Consider the following 20,178-nt stretch of genomic DNA (forward strand, 5'->3'; position numbering starts at 1 on the left):
AGCTCTGCACGCGGAACCAAACACACCGCGCTTTGTTTCTCAGGGTGCTTGTTTTAGAGGTTGCATGCAGTCATCGCCAAAACGCATGTGTTTGTTGTTTATAACGTAACGCTTTTATATTCATTAAACTTTGTTTCTGAAATAAATAGCCACATACTGCCGAGATGAAGCTGTTAACGCATAACATGTTAACATCCCACGTGAAAGGTGTGACTAAAGGATACCCACTTATTATAAAGGTGAGCTTGACGTGCAGTGTTTTTATTAATAATAAGTGTTTATTTATTTTTGAGATACATTTTTGAATGAAAGCATGCAGCAGTCATTTAGGGCTGAATGTGACAGGATAAGCTGAATTAACATGCCGAACTGCAGAAGATGAATACTTATTATGTACCTATAGTGTGTGTGTGCGCGCGCGCATGTTTATGTGGTTTATGAGGACACAAATTTGTATACTAACATGGGTATGACGAGGTATTACAATATGAAGGTGGTTTATGAGGACACTGCCTATGTCGCCGTAATTCAAAAAGCTTAAAAAACATACTAAATGGTGTTTTTTTGAAAATCTGAAAATGCACAAAGTCTCCTGTGAGGGCTAAGTTTAGGTGTAGGGTTGGTGTAGGGCAATAGTACACACAGTTTGTTCAGTATAAAAACCATTACGCCTATGGAGAGTCCCCGTAAACCACAAAACCAACAAGTGTGTGTGTGTGTGTGTGTGTGTGTGGAGAAAGAGAGAGAGAGGGACTATGCTTTTGAATGACAAATCTGACTCTTGTTCTGTCTTGGCTCATGAATGAAGGCAACAGAAGTGAAAGTGAATGAGCTGGAGTTCAATACTCAGTTTGTGAGCAGAATGATTCCTAAGCTGGAGTGGAGTGCATTGATCCAGGCAGCAGAATGGGTGAGTGAAGACCCACTGGATGTCATTTCAATGATATTTCATTAGGAGGGTGAATTTGTACAGCTTTCCAGTAAGTACTGTTTAAAAAGCAGGAGGTTTTTGTCTGTGCATGATACATATTACCATCTAAAATAATGCATTTCACTGATGGATACTCATGAAGTGTTTTAACAGCTTGGACAGTCTCAAGACCTGCCCAGCACTCTCATACCAGACTATGAAAATGATGAGGAGTTCCTGCGTAAAGTTCACAGAATTCTTCTGGAGGTGAGATACATCAGATGACTTATAGAAACTAATGTTTTTCATTTTAATAGTTTAGTAGTTTCCTATGGACCCTTTTCACATGTCCGGGCTTCTCAGAAGCAGAAATTATAGCATTTCTGTGACTTCCCAAAAGAGGAAAAATATTAAAAGATTGATTACATTGGTCAGAAGATAGAAAGATATCAAATTTGAACTTTGTTGAAGTGAATTAGTGCTAATAGCGGTGTTCTCTTTCCTCATAGGTTGAGGTTTTAGAGGGATGTTTACAGTGTCCTGAATCTGGCCGAGAGTTTCCAATCTCCAAAGGTGTTCCCAACATGTTACTCAATGAAGGCGAGTAGATCAAGCTGCTACATGTGTCCCAGAAGAAAAGATACTGAATGTCAGATCCACATATTTGGGATGGCGTTTTCTTCAAAGGATAATGGAGAGAAACATAAGACCATCACAAGTTATTCTGATTTATAGTCATGTTCAACTAACATGTGGTTGCTTTGCATTAATTTGTTTCTGTCATTATATATTGTGCTTTATAAAATATGAAATAAATTTGTATTGATTAGGTTGGGCTTTAGTAGATTCTTTTTTATACAAATCGTCTTCTATTACTTGTTGGTGCGACCTGAAAATAATAATGACTATTTTTTTAGAATAATAATAATACTAGTGTGGTGTCTGTGTGTGTGTGTGTGCATGTGTATTATTTATTTATTCATTTATATCAGTTGCTTATGTCTCTTTGGTTATATTATCTGTATGTTATCTGATCTGCCCCTAAATTTAGATTTTAGGCCTAAATAATGTGTTTTATATTAATATTTTAACAGGTGTCATGTTTTTGTGGATGTAAAGTTGTTAACCACTAGGTTAAAAATTAAGTCAAGTCAAGTCAGCTTTATTGTCAATTCTTCCACATGTACAGCACATACATACTAGGGGTGTGCTCAAAATATCGATTCTTAGATACATACCGATATAATAAAAAAAGATACAGTATCGATATTCTAGCCCTTAGTATCGATACTCCGCCCAGCCATTAGGGGGCGCAGCGGCGCCCGCGAGTTTCAAAAAACTCATGGAAAATGTTAAAGCAAGATGTGATTTCATAGTGAAATATGTTATGGCAGTACATGGTGTCACAAAAAAGAATTATAAGAAGATTTAATAAGAAGTTAAGAATAATAAGAAGAAGATGTTGTGCTTGTGTGAGCTCAGACTGTACCCTTGGAAAGTTAAATGTTGACTTGTGGTAATTTCCAGATTAATACAATTTGTGTACAATTAATCAGAGCACTTAAAGTTGCAAATATTTAAGCAAAATGCACTTTGTTATAATGCACTTTGTCTTCAATAAATTGAAGAAAAATGCAGAGTTCTGTTTGTTGAGTAAATGTGTTCAGCATTAACTAATTGGCTCTGGCCCATGTATTTTTATTGAATCGTATCGAATCGTGTCACATTGTATCAAATCGTATCGAGACAGCTCTGTATCGAGGTACGTATCGAATCGTGACCTGTGTATCGAGGTATGTATCGTATCGCCAGGTTCTCCAAGGTATACAGCCCTAATACATACAGAGAATTTAAATTGCGTTACTCTCAGACCCTTGGTGCATACAGTTAACATTAAACACGTTCAGATACAGATAAATACAGTTTAAACATATGTACATACAGCTATACAAATATACAAATGAGGATATTGTAGAAAAAAAGAATTAGATCGATAAAGTGGCATAAGGCGCCTGGCAGATAGAGTGCAAAACCAGTTAAATAAAAACAACACTGTGTAGATATATTTGTAGTGCAAAAGAGCTTATCAGTCTGAGGACATTGTAGAAAATAAAAAAAAGAGAGATAGATAAAGTGCTTAAGGCACATGGCAGAATAGATGGGAGTGCAAACCAATTGAATGTACAAAAACAAAACTGTGCAGATTTGTTTTGTTTTGTTATGAGTGTAGTGCAAGAAGAGCTTATCAGTCTGTTAAAGTGACAAGTTGAAGTGACTGTTCGGATAGATTTTTGTCAGACTATCCGAAGAGGTAATTTGCAGTCAATGTTGGATGGGTAGTGATCAGCCAATGCTGCACAAGTGACGGGTGCCGGTCACAGTTTGTTGGTCGGTGGGGGGAGTGTCACAGAGTCAGAGTTCCTAGTGTGTTGCTGTGTTAAATGGGGGTGAAAGAGGGGAGGGGGGGGCAAGGACGGGAGGGAGTTCAGCTTGACAGCCTGATGTATGAAGCTGTCCTTCAGTCTGCTGGTCCTCGCCTGGAGACTCCGCAGTCTCCTCCCTGATGGCAGCAGACTGAAGAAGCTGTGTGTCGGGTGGGTGGGATCACCTGCAATGTGGAGGGCTCTGCGGGTGAGACGGGTGTTGTAAATGTCCTGGAGGGAGGGGAGAGAGACACCAACGATCTTCTCAGCTGCTCTCACTATGCGTTGAAGTGACTTGCGGCAGGATGCGTTGCAAGCGCCATACCACACAGTGATGCAGCTAGTTAGGATGCTCTCGATGGTGCCTCTGTAGAAGGTGCACATGATGGGGGCCGGGGCTCTGGCTCTTCTGAGTTTGCGGAGGAAGTAGAGACGCTGATGTGCTTTCTTGGCCAGTGCTACAGTGTTGTTAGTCCAGGAGAGGTCCTCAGTGATGTGCACACCCAGGAACTTGGTGCTGCTCACTCTCTCCACAGTCGCACCGCACCGTTGATGGTCAGAGGGGCATGCTGAGTGTGTACTCTCCTGAAGTCAACAACAATCTCCTTCGTCTTCACGTTCAGAGAGAGATTGTTGTCACTGCACCACCCGGCCAGGCGGCTCACCTCGCTCCTGTAGTTTGTCTCATCTCTGTTGCTGATGAGACCCACCACAGTCGTGTCATCCGCAAACTTAATGAAAATGTTGGAGTTGTGTGATGGTGTGCAGTCGTGGGTCAGCAGAGTGAAGAGGAGGGGGCTCAGCACACATCCTTGGGGGGCCCCAGTGTTCAGTGTGATGGTGCTGGATGTGTTACTGCCGACCCGTACTGCACACACACACAAATATGTGTATATATGTATATGTGTGTATATATATATATATATATATCACATATACACACCTTTTATTGTTTTGTTTTTTATTACTATTTAGGTTCATTCATTTTATTTTTAGTTCAGTTTTAGTTTTTATTTCGAGTTAGTAATTTTAGTTCTTTAACTTAACGTACTTGAAACTTATTTCAGTTTTACATTTAGTCATTTATTTTCCATTAATATTTATATTTTATTTTATTTTAGATATATTTAATTAACAATAAGTTTTTTAATAGTTTTATTTACAATAATAACCCAGTACCTAAGGCCATGAAGCTGCTGTAGTCTCAGTATGTTTGTCTTCCTGTAGTGTAGTGAGTGCTCTTGTCTGAGATTATCTAGGTCAGCTGTAGTAGCTTCTTGGAACAAGCTACTGAAGCTACTGAACCAAGGACTTATTCATATCACACAGAAACCTCTGAGAGCAACATGACGTGGCAAGGCAGCGACTATATTTAGTTTGAGGGAGGTTAAAAGAAAAAACGGGATAAACTGTTTTCGAGCTCTCCATTTTTAAATCTTATATTGCAATACCGCGGCCGCCTGATGGCGCTCGAGAATCCACGTTCACGTCAAGATTACTCCATGTTTTTTCAGATTCTTTACCAGAGCTCAAACACTGAATTCACGTTTAAACAAGTAAAATATCCATTCTTTGGAAATGGTTTCAGCCCTTGAAAAATTCCAGCCCTCTGGTGTCTCTTTTTGGCTCCTAATATCTAATTTCTGCAAGGCTTTTGGTGTCGTATACCTTCTGCCTTCTCTTGAAGTTCAATTACAGCCCTCTTGGCCAAACTATAATAATGTCATAATGGAGAGGTGGAGAGAGCAGCTATAAAGCTGTTTTTGAAAGATTAATGATCATGTAGATGGTGAGCTGTAATTAACAATGAGAAGAAAGATAGGGAGTGGAAGGAAAGTAAGGAAGGGTGTATAAAATGAAAGGATGGGAAAGCTTAGATTGAGGCCTTGGATATATATCATTTCTCTTCAGGAAACAAAATGGAAGGTGAAATTAATATCCAGTAAATCTATTTTAAATGTGTCCAGTGGGTCTTTTTTAAAACGGGTCTGTTAAATGCATGAAGGAAATATTGGATTAGAAAAGCACATTGTCTTATTTCCAAGGTAAACAAATTAAGAAACAGTCAGTAACTTCAGCCTGCTGTGGTGGATATTTGACTGTTTGTAAAGATTTTTATTAAATATAAAAACTGCTGCTTGGAAACACGGTTGCCAAGGAAAGATTCCAAAAAAGTGTCACCATTGTTATGCAGTGATGCCATCTGGAAAAGTCTGTGAGAAATACTAATATTTCACAGGAAAACTGCTAAATAGACTTCTGCAGCTTTGTTCTGGTGACTTTTTATGATAACACAACCAAATTATTATATAACAAAGCTTCTATTAAGATCTATGAAGTTCTTTAAATGCATTAAAATGTAATTCATATAAACAAAAATAACACCTTTTCTATGATGAACATGTTTTACATTTCTGAAGCAGTTCATTTAGATATTTGTGTGGCGATTAAATTTCTAGGTTCTGTAAATGTCTGGAGATAGTAAAAAATAAAGTATCTGATTAAAAGGCTGACTAAACGTTTTGCCAACCAAATCAAAATCAGTTTGGCATAACCAACGTGCACTGAAATGGGAATTCACAATATTTATGAAAATATTAAATTGATAAAGTTGAAAGATGATATAGTTCAATTCATCAATTCATCAGATCAATTCATGTTTTAAATATTCAAACTTTTCACTGAATATTTAGACCCATTGACTTGAATCTTTAAATCAAATGTTTATTATTTTAACATTTTTTATTGTAGACATCCATTTGAGTCCTCGTAGTTTTCTATGCTTCTCCATCTCGCTCTCTCTCCTCTCTCTCCCTCCCTTTCTCCCACACACAACTGCTGAGTGTTTTTTTTCTTCCTTTCAAACTTCAGAAAACTTTAGGGACTTGTTTTGTTGAAGATATGTTTTTGGTAGCTCTGGAAGCCAAAGAGGTTTGTGTTTTTAATTATAGCAGAGTAGTTGAGTTCACACCTTCAGAGACTTTCTTTGATGTCAGACGTTTTTGTTGACGGTCTTGTCGTTTTTTTCCCCCTCTCTCCTTTTAAATGGATTACTCTTCGCAAAAGATGTACTCTGGTAGGCCAAGCCTAGACTAGCATTTTTTCATTTTGTTTATATTAAATCCAGTTCAACTCTATGCTGGAGACAGCCGGTCTTTGTCATGGGATAATTTTATTTTCCTAAAGCAACTTCAGGGTCTTGATTGAACTTTTGGATGTCTGCATCTTGACTCGAGGCTGTAAGAAAAGAGAATAAAATCTGACCCGGTCTCTTATAGCTATCATGGGAAAGGAGCTGGAGAGTCACTTTAAAAGAAAGTACTAGCGGTCCTCACTAAAGCTCCAAGACAAACCACAAGAATTCAAAGCAGCACTTGGAGTTTCTCTCTGAATCATTGGATACCAGACGAGCATGAGGAACTGATCCATTTATTACCTTACCGGTAAATACTTAAAACCCGGGGAAATATGATGGAAAGCCTGTGTATATAGATTCCATACGGATTCATATTATTGCCATGGTCTGTAATAATGGACTCTTGTATTACGCTTGTCATCACAACATGCAAAGAAATCTGGCCAATATTTTACATTTGACATAGGTTTGACAAACATAAAACTAGGTAGGCTACTTGTTTCTCACTTTATTGTATATTTATTTTACAAATAGATTACAAAACACTTTTTTTAAGTATGTAAGACAGTTGTCGTTTTGCTAACTGTTAAGGACGCCAAAATATGTTACATAAGACGTACCTTAAACGTTTGCGCCTCAAAAATTGCCTTTAGATAAAAACTGATCTTCTTTAAGCTACTTGGAATTCACACATCGAGCTAATGTCCTTTGCGCAATCTTCTTTCCTGATTGTTTTTTTTAACCCCCAAATAGACTAGAAGAGTACATAAATGACATGTCAGGCAGTGTATGAGGAGGTAAAAGCTCGTATCTGACAGCAGAGCGGCTCATTCACCTGGTGAACACAGAGCGCCAGCAGCGCAGCCTACGCACTTTGGGTTTGTCCCATTGCTAGAGACGCGCTCAGTGCGCGCCCTCCCCGAGGACATCCAGCGGACCGGGCGTTATAGAGGAGCGCACCCGAGCCTCTCATCTGTCAATCAACCATGTGGTTCATCAATCTAACTTTGCTCGTTCTCAAACTGTCTGTGTCTGCGGAGGGATTCTCTACGTGTCAGTCCTACAACTTGGACGACCACAAATCTAAAAGGATCGAGGCGGTGCGCGGACAGATTTTGAGCAAGCTGCGCATCCGGAGTCCTCCGAATCCCGAAGCCAGCCCGTCACCGGAGTCGGTACCAGTCGAGGTGATGTTACTTTACAACAGCACCAAGGAGCTGCTGAAGGAGCGCGCGCGCCAGACCGAAGCCGCGTGCGAGCGGGAGAGCAGCGAAGAGGACTATTACGCCAAAGAGGTGCAGCGGATCAATATGATGCCACTGCGCACAGATACGAGTGAGTGATATTGAATTTTATCTGATATGGTTGCGCATTCAAAGAATGCACTGTGATTCTGGATGTGTAATTAAACCTAATTGTAGTGCACAAGTTAGCTTGCCCATATCCAAAATATTTAAAGAAGATGATTATTGATTAGATGCCATTAGTTTGATAAATATGTCTTACAAAGTTAAAGCAATCTCGTGGCACTTTTAAAGAACATGGCTGGGTTGTATTTCACCCACGAAATATTAGAAATTATATTTTGCTTAATGAAAAAAAAAAAAAAAAAAAACTGTCAACCGATATTTGACCAATATGATTGCACATTATTTTTGCCTGATAACCGATATGCAATATTTTCCATTTTTGTTTATTTCTGCTTTCTAACACAACAATAATGTGATTAATATTGCATATTGTATTATTAAATTCTCTTTATAGTAGTATTTATTAGAACAATTTTGCCTTTTTATGACCGATGATGCATATTATTTTTATGCCCTATAACCGATATGCACTATATTCAGTTTTTGTTTATTTCTGCTTTAACAAAATAACAACGTGATTCATATTGCATATTGTATTATTAAAATCTATTAATAGTAGTATTTATTAGACCAATATTGGCTTTTTATGAACGATAACCAATATACAGTATTTTAATTTCTGCTTTTTAACACAATAATAACAACCTGATTATTAGATAACCACAATAAAAATATAATGTATGAGCAATTTTAATGCCATTATATTTCAGAAAATAGTTTTGCAATCTAAATTGTCACAAACCTGTTTTCATCTTTGCTTTTAATACATTTAGTTATTTTATTTAGTTATTTTTAATACCCTTTTAAGTGCTTTTCTTTAGAGAAATATGTGCCCTGATTCCTGAAAAAGAAAAGTGTAAATTATAATGTATGAATATCAGTATAAAATATCAAAACAGATTACTGGTCTGTTTCTATTATTTATTGTTTTGTATTATGGTAAAAATACAACTATAATGCAATTTTTCTAATCTGCATAAATCACATATTGCCGAACTAAATATTGAAAATAATGGTATAAACTACATTGTCAGTAGTAGGTCAAATGTGCTTAATTTTCATTATAATAATTCCACAATATAAAGTAGTTGTTGTTACCCTAAAAAAAAGAAGTCTGCTTCATGCAAAATAATTATTGGTTTTCTTTTGATTTTGGGTGAAACACACTATATATAGTTACACACATAGTTTATATACAATAAAAGTATCAGATTCGAAAAAAGTACAGTGTTGAAAATATCTCTATGGCATATTAACAACCATTATATATAGTGTACCTATAATATACAATTTTGTTGCTAATAATAAGGCAGCTTGAGTTCAGTGAGGCCTCTGAGAAGCTGAAAGGGGTTAGTCATTACATCTGCTGCTTTGGCACCAAAGCAAGTTTTATTTCCTTGAGGTTGACCCTCTGAAAACCACGCACAGACCACGAAGTGTAAATAAGGCCAAACTGAATCCTGCTTTTGTTCCACAGACTCAATCAACCCAGTTCTTCAGAGCCCGTACTTCAGGATAGTGGGCTTCGACGTCACCAACGTGGAGCGAAATTCCAGTACTTTGGTCAAAGCAGAATTTCGCATCTTCAGAGCACCAAACCCACAGGCCCGCACCACAGAGCAGCGTGTGGAAATATACCAGGTGAGAGAATCGCATGTGGTTTTTCCAGACAAAAGGCTTGGGTTGTTCCAAAGATGAGCAGCGAGTGGCGGCAGCTGAATCCTCAGGGTTTGATTCCTCATGTATTTTCTCATGCTGTACAGTGCAAGAAATAGACCAGCAGATGAATGAATGGGTAAGTCAAATAAGCTTGTGGTTTTTCCCTTCACACCCACAGATTCTCAAATCTCACGGCGTGACAGCACCGTCTCAGAGGTACATCGACTCCAGAACAGTTGAGCCTCGAGCCAAGGGGGCGTGGCTTTCTGTCGACGTCACTGAGACTGTGAAGGAGTGGATGGCGTTCAGAGGTCAGTGAGTTCATCTGGAGGTTTGAACATATATTTACTGCTCGATGAAGCAGAAGAGTAAGTCAAATGAAAAGTATTTCCTTTTTCTGATCTTTTTCTCCTTTAGAGAGGAATCTCGGACTCAAGATCAGCGTTCACTGTTCCTGCTGTACATTCGTCCCTTCCACAAACAATATCGTCCCTAACAAGAGTGAAGAGTTGGAAGCCAGATTTGCAGGTCATATTCTCATCAAACTAAATTTTTATGAAAACAAGAAAGGCAATCAAGTAGTAGAAAATGAAAAACCTTTTAATAAACATGGGCCAATTAATTAAAAATATTGTTAGCAAAAGCCTTTTGACTTTTAAGAGCCTTCCTCGGTGTTCAACTCAATTTCAACATTCAACTCAACAACAAAGCATCCTAACATGTCAAAGAATAGTAAAAAAAAAATTATAATTAATTAATTAAAAATATAATATACACACACACAAATAATAAAAATAGTTTTTTAAAATTTGATTTATTTGTCTTATATTTAGAGTTGTACAATGCTGCAATAAAAGTTAGATTTTTTTTTACATGTACAGTGCCCCCCAAAAAGTATTTGGGTGCTTAAGTTTAAAAAATATGAATGTCAAATATCAAACAAACTGCCATTTATTTGAAAGACAGCAGAATCACCTTTTCATAATATTTCATAAAGTTTCAAATTTTAGAAGACAAGTGCAACACTCAACTCTATAAACATATTTGACTTTAAAACTTTTAAAACAGTGACTTTTTGGCCAACTTCAATGCCTTCACCAGACATCCTAATAGTAAAAATACTGTTCAGAATGAAGACAAAAAGTGCACTTTCCTAGTTGAAAAATGTTAGTGGAACATTGTTAATGTCATAGGAATCTCATAGCATCATTTCTTGTCATTGATATTTTGGATCGATTCTTTCCCAGGCATTGATGACGACCTTATAAAGCAGAACAGAAGACCAGGCATGACTAAAGGACAGATTGAATTCAGCACAAAAACTCCCCATTTGATACTCACCCTGCTGCCCACCGACCGTCTGGACAGTCCCACTAAGAAAAACCGCAAGAAGAGATCAGCAGCCGACACAACCATATGCACACGGTACAGAGAGAAAGAGTGCTGGAGTGTGTGTCATGTCTCTGGAATACTGATTTTTTTACTGAGAATCAGATATTTTTCTAGAATCTTAACTGTCTGTTCCATGCCAGCTCACATTAAAAAAAGCTAGATTTCAAAATGAATGTTAGTATAAAAACAGATGCAAAAAACTAGTATAATTGGCTCTGAAGGATTTCAGTATTACGCTTAATATACAGTATTTTGTCAAGTTACCTTTATTTATATAGCACTTTATTTTACAATACATACTGTTAATACATACAGTAATAAACAGGAAAATAACAGAATCAATTATTCATACTTCGTCAAATATCCAAATTCTGCTGTAATGACAATAGTGTCATTATGCAGCTCAAGTCAGTTCAGTGTTGATTCAGTTCAGTTCAATTACTGCGTAAAGTTCATCAAATATAAAACAAGTCCCATTCAGCTATAAGAAGCTCTATGGAATACAGCAGTGTCATTATTCAGCTCTCATCGGATAGTGGCAGTCATATATCAAATCTTTGAATAGAAGCTCAGGAGTCCCCTGTTAATGCAAGAAAACAAAAACATTGCATGAAAAACGAATCAGGAACCAACAGAGACACACAGCGCTGGATGAGATTGATCCTAATGCATGTACAGGTAAAATAGTAGTCTAGATTATATTGCATCACACACACCCATAGAACACATGCAGCGACTCGCCCAGGGAGTGTCATGTCTGATATGCAGTCTGCATCTTGTCTGTCCTGGGAGTAAATGCCATTTTAAAGTCTATTTGTTATGTGGAGTGGTTCCTCTGTGCTAAGCAACATAGAAATGGTCACATTTAAGTCAAATCTGAATTTGTTGCTGGAGTCAAAACTGGACAGCAATTATTTAGTCCACCCAAAAATGAAAATTCTCTCATCATTTGCTCACATAATTTACAGTGTTGTTCCAAACTGACATTATTTCTTCCATGGAGCACAAATGAATTGTGAATTGTTTTTTTTTGTTCGTTTTTTTTAAGAATATAAGAATATAGAATTAAGAATGCAACTTGTTATTGGTAACTAAAACCAATTGCTAATTGATATCAAGGTGAAATAAAATCTAAATATTAGATCCAAAACTTATTTCAGTTAGTTTCGTATAGTTGAAGCCCTAAAATCAGGAAATAACTGGAAATAAAATGAATAACTAAAACTGAAATAAAACTATATATCCAGTCTGTTGCTCTTATCAAAACACTCATTTTTAGGTAAACTACTTTTTAAACAAAGCATGATGCATTGCAACCAATCATTTTACCTCCTCCAGGACTGAACAGGGCTGCTGTCTGAGGTCTCTGTATATTGATTTCCGTCGGGACTTGAACTGGAAGTGGATCCACGAGCCAAAAGGGTACAAAGCTAATTTCTGTGCGGGGAACTGTCCTTACCTATGGAGCGCAGAAAACCACTACAACATGGTAAATATTGATCAGACTGAGCATGTTTGAAGGTTGGATCAGGAATGCCAGCTCAAAGATTACACTGCCCTGCATCATATTTGCTGAATGAAATTCAGTGCTGGTTTCTTACTAATTTAGGGTTGCTGATTACAAAAATGGTGTCTGTCTTGCTTCAGCACATCACACTTTCTCACATAATCTGATATACGTTTTGTAGCATTTTTGCAGTCAATTATCATTTGTAAGGTGAATAAGTCTTATACCATGATCGCCAGACAAACTGCAACAAAGACATGATTCCTTTCTTCCTCAACTAGATTACAATTCTCAGCCCATTTTCATATGTACGATTCTTCTTGATACTTCTCTTTGTCATTAAAACTGAAAGGCATTGACATTTGTATGCTTGTATGTGCAGTGTTGGAGAGTTCACTCTAAAATGTTGCATGTAGATGTTGTTTTCTGTGTCTGCTTACAGTGTTTCTCTGTCTGTCTTCCTTTTAGATTCTCCCGCTGTATAATAAAATGAATCCAGAAGCATCAGCATCCCCGTGTTGTGTTCCTCAGGACCTAGAGCCCCTCACCATTGTTTATTTCCTAGGCCGAACCCCCCGTGTGGAACAGCTCTCCAACATGGTGGTCCGGTCCTGCAAGTGCCGTTGATGAAGTGGAGAGGGAAGACATAGAGATCTCAAACGGAGAACAGAAAACAGGTGGATCAGAGGAGAGCAAACTAACATCTAAATGAACGGCATCTTAAAGGGATACTACACCCAAAAATGAAAATTGTCCTCATGTCGTTCCAAAATTGTATGCATTTCTTTCTTCTGACAAACACCAAATATTCTTAAGAATGTTGGGAACCAAACCATTGACTTCCACTGTGACACTGAGACATTTCTCAAAATGTCGTCTTTTATGGTCTACAGAAAAAAGAAATAAATCTTTATTTTTGGGTGAACTATACCTACAAACTTGTGGTATGAGGAATAGCGTATATTCATACATAAAGCATCTGCATTGGTAATAGTCTAATAAATAAGCTTTTTTGACTAACATTTTCAGTATCGCAAAAGTGACACAAAATACACGCCAGCAGTACATCTTTTTTAGATTTTGTATGAAGTTTACTGTAGATCGGTTTATATTTTTGCAAGTGTAAATAGTTTTTGGTGATGTTTATATGTGTTTATTTGCTAAATACAATAAATTTTGATTAGATAATATTTTGTGGGCTTTTTATTCATTTTCGTCACATTTATAGAAGTTTCTCTAAGTAGATTATTGGCTGTGGCTTATATTTATTCAGTATACGGCCCAGCACGTGACCTACTCTCAATGTTTAGTTTTTTCTTCAAACGATAACTGTGTGGTCTGCACTCACTGAAAATGCAGATTTGACTAGTGCACTCAACAGCCAGATGCGGTTCGAGGTTAGAAAATCTCCGACGTAAACAGGATGTGAACAATTTCCAGACACCGACCACTCACGGAACGCCAAATTTAAACGCTTGGGGTTCAGGGTTTGTGGTGACATGGCAGAAAGAACAGTGGGCGAAAAGTGGGCCGACCCACTGAGTCGAAATCGCCTGTAGGACACTTTTCAAACGCACCATGTGATGGCTTTGATTTGTATAATCTGGCAGTGCCATCCACACCCTATAATGCTGAGCGATATAATTTCGTCTGATCTGTGGGAAGTCGGAAGGAATGTTGACTTGGCCTATATATCGCCTGTTTGTTTTCGTTCTGCCTACAAAGCCTCAACGTGTCCTTTAAAACCTATAGGTGCTGGCATGGCGTTAAAAGTTTGTTTTTGAGTGAAAAACACCGCTTAAATGTTTATCTGTGGCCGGTGAGAATGATCTGTCGGGAATGACAGGGTTTCTGTGTTTGGCTGCCAGAGCTAAAACGAGCAAATTCCTCTGTCTCTTGCTCAGTGAAAACAACTTGATTGGAAATGGGGGATGCAAAGGGATAGAGGGAGAGCGTATTGTTACATAACAGTCCTTAAAATGAACTGACAGAAATACTTATTGTCGCTTACGCAACATTGACTCAGCGTCCTCCGCAAAAGGCTGATTGGTGGAGTGCAAATTCGAATCCTCGGGGAACGAAAGAGGACGATCAGCCATCTGAGGGCCGTGTGGTTTGGGAAGAGCAGGCTGGGTGTGAGAGCAGCTTTGGGACACATGGTTTTGATGGGGTGTGAATGTGCACAAGTGTCGTGAGAGTTGCATAGCAGTCTAGACTCAGCAGACTGTGATCTCAATTATCAGCCATTGGTTGAATCCTTGCTCCTGTAGATCAACATTTTTAGGAGAATCTTAACTGCTTTACAACAATTTTACTGCATTTTTGTAGCTCAAATCTGGATGCAGTCTAAGTTGCTTTGGACAGAAGTGTCTGCAAAATGCATAAATGTAAGAAAAACAGTTCTACGTAACAGAAGGGTTATTATTACTGTGCTTTTTTTGGTTGAAATGAATATACCTGTGATGTAAATGCACATGCATACATTTTAAAACTGTGTTTGAAGTCATAAATATTTAATATTCTCCAAAATCATTATGATCGTCTCACCATCTAAGGGCAGTTCTTTTTTAGTATCACTGAGATACTATTACAGATTTTAGTAGGCTAATGTTTTTAATCGGTTTTTGTTTTGTTTTTTGTAGTTCTATAGAGTATGTCTATATAGTATTTTATTTCAGTTCATGTTAATTCTTATATATACTTGCAAAGAATGGCAAGTATATATATGCCTTTTTTTTTTTTTTGTATAACTATAATCCTGCATGAAATTCTGATTGGTTCAGGAAAATAAGACACTGATATTGAATATTGCTTTATAAATATGCAAACTGCAACACAAAATTTAATCCAAAAAAGCCATAATCCTAGATGTGATGTGACATTTGGCACCATGGCCACTTACCTTCATCAAGAACCCGGAACAATGACAGATTTTAAAATGGTAATACATATTTATAATGTCTAATCACAATTTTTCAAATGATCTCTTTGGCATTACTGATTGAGCCTTTGTTTGTCTTTGTATGAAGCAGAGTCTAGATGGAGAGACAGGGATGTTCTGGCAGTTCATGTCTATAAACAGAAAGATTCTTTGCCACAGCAGAGTGTGTGAGTATACTCCTATAAACGACCTTTATATACACGACAAAATCATAGAAATGGAGAGGGTGTCAAGCAAATTCTTTATTCAATCTTGCAATGCCCCAATAATTCTAAAAACATGCTTAAGATAAACATCCACTGCAGAAGTTAGCTTCTGTAGCTTCTGAATGCCTACATGAATAGAAAAAGCACTTATTTATAGTTTTCTTTTAATATATTTATAGAGTTCAGAGGGGACGGCGAAATGTTGCTTCACTCCTGCATGATATATAAAGCTAATGTAAAGCTATAGCTTTCCACAGATATGCCACAAAATAGCTTTTTAAGTTTATTTTAGTTTAATGCCAGCCCAGGATGCCAATTAATGCAAACTTATGCTGGATTGATTTTATGTTATATACCAGTTTATCAAATATATGCTGTACTTTTCACCACAAAATATTAGATTTGTGTATCTCATGCTTTGAGAAAAGTTAAAAGACAGCGTATTTGTTGATTGTGCAAACAATGTCTGCATTCGCCAATGAGAAAAAAACTAGAAAGAGAAGAACAGAGAAAGCATTTAGAGAAGCTCTAACTGATCTGAATTAAAGCATTATGTCATTTAGGGTGTATTTTGTTAGACTATTGCGTTCTTGACATCTCACGACATGAACAGCGGTTGGTGTTACTGAAATGTTCGACCCATAATGCCCAGAAGCTAATCTTGTGGATGAGCGCTTCAGCCAAAAGTGAATCAGGTTTTTAAATGTAAACCGTTGCATGGAAACACCAATTAAGTGGTTAAGAAATGACTTGATGTCATCTTAAGACAACTTCATAGTTAGATTTTGCTTTCGACTCATTACTGTTGATGGTGGAAATTTCATTTGTTTTTACTTTTCTAGCGTCTGTCTATATAAATGTGGTTTTTAGCTAATCAAGAACAGCGATATTGACCCTACAGAAGTACAAATGTCATGGTCTCACTCGCTTGTTAAAAGCATAAACTTTAATTTCCTCATATTGTGGTGTCACATACAGTAATGCGACTCATTCTAGAACGTTCCTCTAGATACAAACCAGCACACCACCTCATTGCCAAGGTTTTTGTATTCTTTCAATTCAGAATGCAAAATCTCCAACCACACAAATGGAAACGAACAAATCAGAAAAACAGTAATGGAATATATGATCTGATGTCATGTTCATGCAATGAAGCTGATGAGATGTGAAGTGTTGGATGTGTGGAGATTTTTCGAGGTTCCTTGAACATGTCTTGCATTCTGTTTTTACATCAACTCCCAAGACAAAAAAAGATATTTGAGAATGTAATTATGCAGTTACTAAGAATTGTCTAAACAGTATCTGCTTCAACAAGCAACAGCTGTTATTAGTTAGAGTTGCACTGTAATAAGTGGAAAGTATAGAGTAAATGTACTAGAAGACTTTTCTGGGCAGATAATCTGAACTTAATACTGTACTTAATAAATCTTTGCTTTAGTGGTTATATGTTGTTTGGTAGTACAATGTTATAAAGAAATATACCATAATCATCTATGTAGATCAAATTAATTGTGTTTCTGTCTCTATATCTGGCTTGATCCCTAACATTAGTAAAAGTGTAGTAACCATGGTTTGGCATATTGATTGCCAGTTTTATTATAAATACCATGGTTTAACTTTGGTTAGTGTAGCAAAATCATGGATAATATGTGGTTTACATGAGTTAACTAACTACTAATATATAGTAACCATGTTTTTTTGGTTTATTTGTAAAGGAATGGATGTTTTTTTACTGCTTGTAAAAAGTAAAATTTCAACATTAAGCTCTGCTGTTTAAATCTCTTTAAACAGATATTTAGGGCCCGAGCACCTATGGTGCGAGGACCCTATTCACTGTAAAAAAAAAATTAATAAAAAAAAAACACTGAAGGCAACCAGCTTCAGCAGATTTTTGAGTTTTCTCAACTTATTTTTTTAGAAAATTTCTTAACTTTTTGTTGTATAAGCCTAAAACAAGAATCTGCTGAAGCTGGTTAAGAATTGCTCAGTTTCTTCTTCTTCTTGAAAATGAATCTGCCTAAACATGCTCGAAAATTCATGAAACTTTGCACACATGCCAGAAGTGGCAAAAATGTACAGTTGATATTGGTTTCAGAACTGGGTGTGGCAAAATGGCTCAATAGCACCACCTATAAAATTTCAATGAAGGGCACCATGAGCTATGTTTCACATCCATGTACGATATTCGGTAGACACATGTAACACACCAATACCTACAAAAAAGTCCCACGGTACGAAGTCCAAAACCCAACAGGAAGTCTTATTTTGAATTTTCTCTGCAAGTTTTGTGCCGTTTTTGCCATTTTCAGGCATTGTATTTAAATGAATTTCTCCTAAAGATTTAATCAGATCAACACCAAATTTGGTCAGTGTAATCTAAGATCTTGAGATTTCGTTGAAGGGTGTGTCCGTGGCGGCCTGACAAACTTCATGTTTCACCATGAAATAGGAAGTTGTTGTAACTCAGGCATACAATGTCCAATCTGCCCCAAACTTCACATGTTTGATAAAAGTCCTGGCTTGAAGACATCTAGATGTCAATATTCACTTATAGTTATAGCGCCACTAGCTGGCAGTAAGTTTGGCACATATAAATGACTGAGATATTTCTCTTATAGCCTATTTACCACTTTAAATAGCATATTGCTCACTGTTCACTGTTTTCCTAAAGTCGCCAGGTGGCGGTGAGCCTGGGTGCGAGGGCCCTTTCAACACTGCTTGCAGCTTTAATGATGTTTGTAATTCAAAATCAAATCATTTTTCCAACCTAGTTTGAACTGTTTATGAGTTTTGACAGGTTTCATTTAAGCTCCTAAACCTGCATTTAATTCATTCCATGATTATCTTACTCTGTGCAAGATTATGGAACAGTCACAAACTGTTTTTTTTTTTTTTTTATGATTTACAAAATTACATAATTAAATGTTTTTAGACTGCTTTCCAAGTCCTGGTGTGTCACTGACCACTTTTAAAGCAAGACATTGCTAAACATTTTCCCTCAGAAATCGATCGCAGTCACGCTCAGGTTACAAAAGGAAACAGCTTCCGGTTCGAGACGTTAGTATGGGTGTAGAAGTTGTGTTAGGTGGGGCTGAAGTCCAGAGGTAGAATTTCAGGGTGCTTTGGAAGTCCTGCGGAAAACCGCCGCCATGTGTTTGTCCTCTTCCCTCTAAATACCCCCTTTACTCTGCAACCAGCATTTATCCCCACAGCCAGTGCCTTACAAAAGCCATTCCTGGATCTGTCTCATGCTGGGACATACTCGCTCCCTCTCATTCGCCTCGTCTTCCCACACCAAGGGCATTTAAAAGCTCATATAGCTCCTGCTGTGCAAATTCACCATCGAAATTAAACATTCTGTTTGTGTACATGCTGTAAAATGTGTTTGGGTAAATATCCGCTCTGGAAAGTGAGCACACTGTGTGTAAGCCGCAAACCTGCAGGGCAAATATAACATTAGTACAAACATTGACTGATTTATGCCCTGCTAAGTATTTTTTATTTTTTTTAACCACGGGATATAACTTGACAAAACCTTGAGATTTGCCCAGTTCAGATGACCACAGGAGGGCCCTCATGGGTACATGTTAAGCAGTTAAACCTTGATATGGAACATGTTGGCCCCTGCTGGTAGATTCTGCCTCTACAACCTCCAGCCGGAAACATATGGATGGAAGTTCAAAAGTAGCCATGTAATAAGATTTCTCCATTTATCATCCTCCAGGTATTTTAGATCTCTTTGTATGAAATCAGCCGTGATGTCCAAAAAAAGAAAAGAAAAGAAAAAATCTGAAATTGAAACATCAATTAACAACCAAACATTGTATTCATGACAATACAATTATAACCAATTTGGCACACACATAAACATTTCAATAAACAATGTGCTTCTTACAACAAACTGTCTCCTGTTTTCTCAAAGTATATCATGCAAAATATAAACAGTATTTTTATATAACTAAAGCATATAATACAAAAAACTATTAGAGGAATATTAACAAGCAAGACACTACAAATAAAATATCACTCCTAAAAACATAACAGCATTTACCATTCACTTTTTTGTGGTTACGAATCAGAACACTAACCTATTACCTAGTTCACTGACAGCATAAAATTTACTGTGAATTCTATTAAATATTACGACTAAAATTTGACAACCAGTGGCAGTGACAAACATTAAAACAAACATCTGATTTGCTGATTTTTTTCAAATTTCTGGCTATGTTCAGAATTTATTAAATATTATATTTAAGAGAACACATACATGTAAATTTACATCGTAGGAGACACTGTTGATACACGACTTCATGTGGCATGTTTTATTCAGCATGGTGTCCAGTTAATATTTTGAAAATAAAAAATGGTTTTAGCATTTTGCAAAAATCAGTTAAATAAAAATGAAAATAATGCGGGGGATAGATGTTTAATGTGGATGATGTTACTTCAGATTCATCTGGAAATGGATGGTAAAATAAGTAATTTGCATTGTGGCTACAGCACTTAGTACAGTGTGCTCTATTAATTAGCTCACATTTCAGAAACTTTTGTTGGCCATCTAGACATTAGACCTTATGCACCGCTGTTTAAAAGAAATTCAGAGTTTGATTCAACAAGGATGCAATTGATTTGAA

General features: G+C 37.0%; 2 protein-coding genes across 2 annotated transcripts; both read left to right on the forward strand.

Annotated features, from left to right (window-relative positions):
* The first annotated feature begins 27 nt into the window (after positions 1 to 27).
* LOC306883463 (multifunctional methyltransferase subunit TRM112-like protein) lies at positions 28 to 3,016 on the forward strand. Its single transcript, XM_079438743.1, has 5 exons — positions 28 to 239; positions 809 to 910; positions 1,085 to 1,177; positions 1,420 to 2,115; positions 2,756 to 3,016. Exons 1-4 carry the CDS (start codon positions 165 to 167, stop codon positions 1,516 to 1,518), a joined length of 369 nt encoding a protein of 122 aa, XP_079294869.1. The 5' UTR covers positions 28 to 164; the 3' UTR covers positions 1,519 to 2,115; positions 2,756 to 3,016.
* A 3,154-nt stretch (positions 3,017 to 6,170) lies between these two features.
* Positions 6,171 to 13,583, forward strand: LOC306883458 (transforming growth factor beta-2 proprotein-like). Its single transcript, XM_079438736.1, has 7 exons — positions 6,171 to 7,804; positions 9,317 to 9,480; positions 9,677 to 9,809; positions 9,916 to 10,026; positions 10,746 to 10,923; positions 12,229 to 12,379; positions 12,866 to 13,583. Exons 1-7 carry the CDS (start codon positions 7,456 to 7,458, stop codon positions 13,022 to 13,024), a joined length of 1,245 nt encoding a protein of 414 aa, XP_079294862.1. The 5' UTR covers positions 6,171 to 7,455; the 3' UTR covers positions 13,025 to 13,583.
* The last annotated feature ends 6,595 nt before the right edge of the window (positions 13,584 to 20,178 follow it).

This window comes from Barbus barbus, assembly GCF_936440315.1.
Source record: "Barbus barbus genome assembly, chromosome: 17".
Taxonomy (NCBI): Eukaryota; Metazoa; Chordata; class Actinopteri; order Cypriniformes; family Cyprinidae; genus Barbus; species Barbus barbus.

Coding starts and splice junctions, on each gene's coding strand:
- LOC306883458 (XM_079438736.1), top strand. CDS start 7,456: ATGTGGTTCATCAATCTAACTTTGCTCGTTCTCAAACTGTCTGTGTCT. Junction 10,027..10,745: donor GTTGGAAGCCAGATTTGCAG/GTCATATTCTCA, acceptor ATTCTTTCCCAG/GCATTGATGACGACCTTATA. Junction 12,380..12,865: donor CAGAAAACCACTACAACATG/GTAAATATTGAT, acceptor TCTTCCTTTTAG/ATTCTCCCGCTGTATAATAA.
- LOC306883463 (XM_079438743.1), top strand. CDS start 165: ATGAAGCTGTTAACGCATAACATGTTAACATCCCACGTGAAAGGTGTG. Junction 911..1,084: donor TGATCCAGGCAGCAGAATGG/GTGAGTGAAGAC, acceptor GTGTTTTAACAG/CTTGGACAGTCTCAAGACCT. Junction 1,178..1,419: donor TTCACAGAATTCTTCTGGAG/GTGAGATACATC, acceptor CTTTCCTCATAG/GTTGAGGTTTTAGAGGGATG.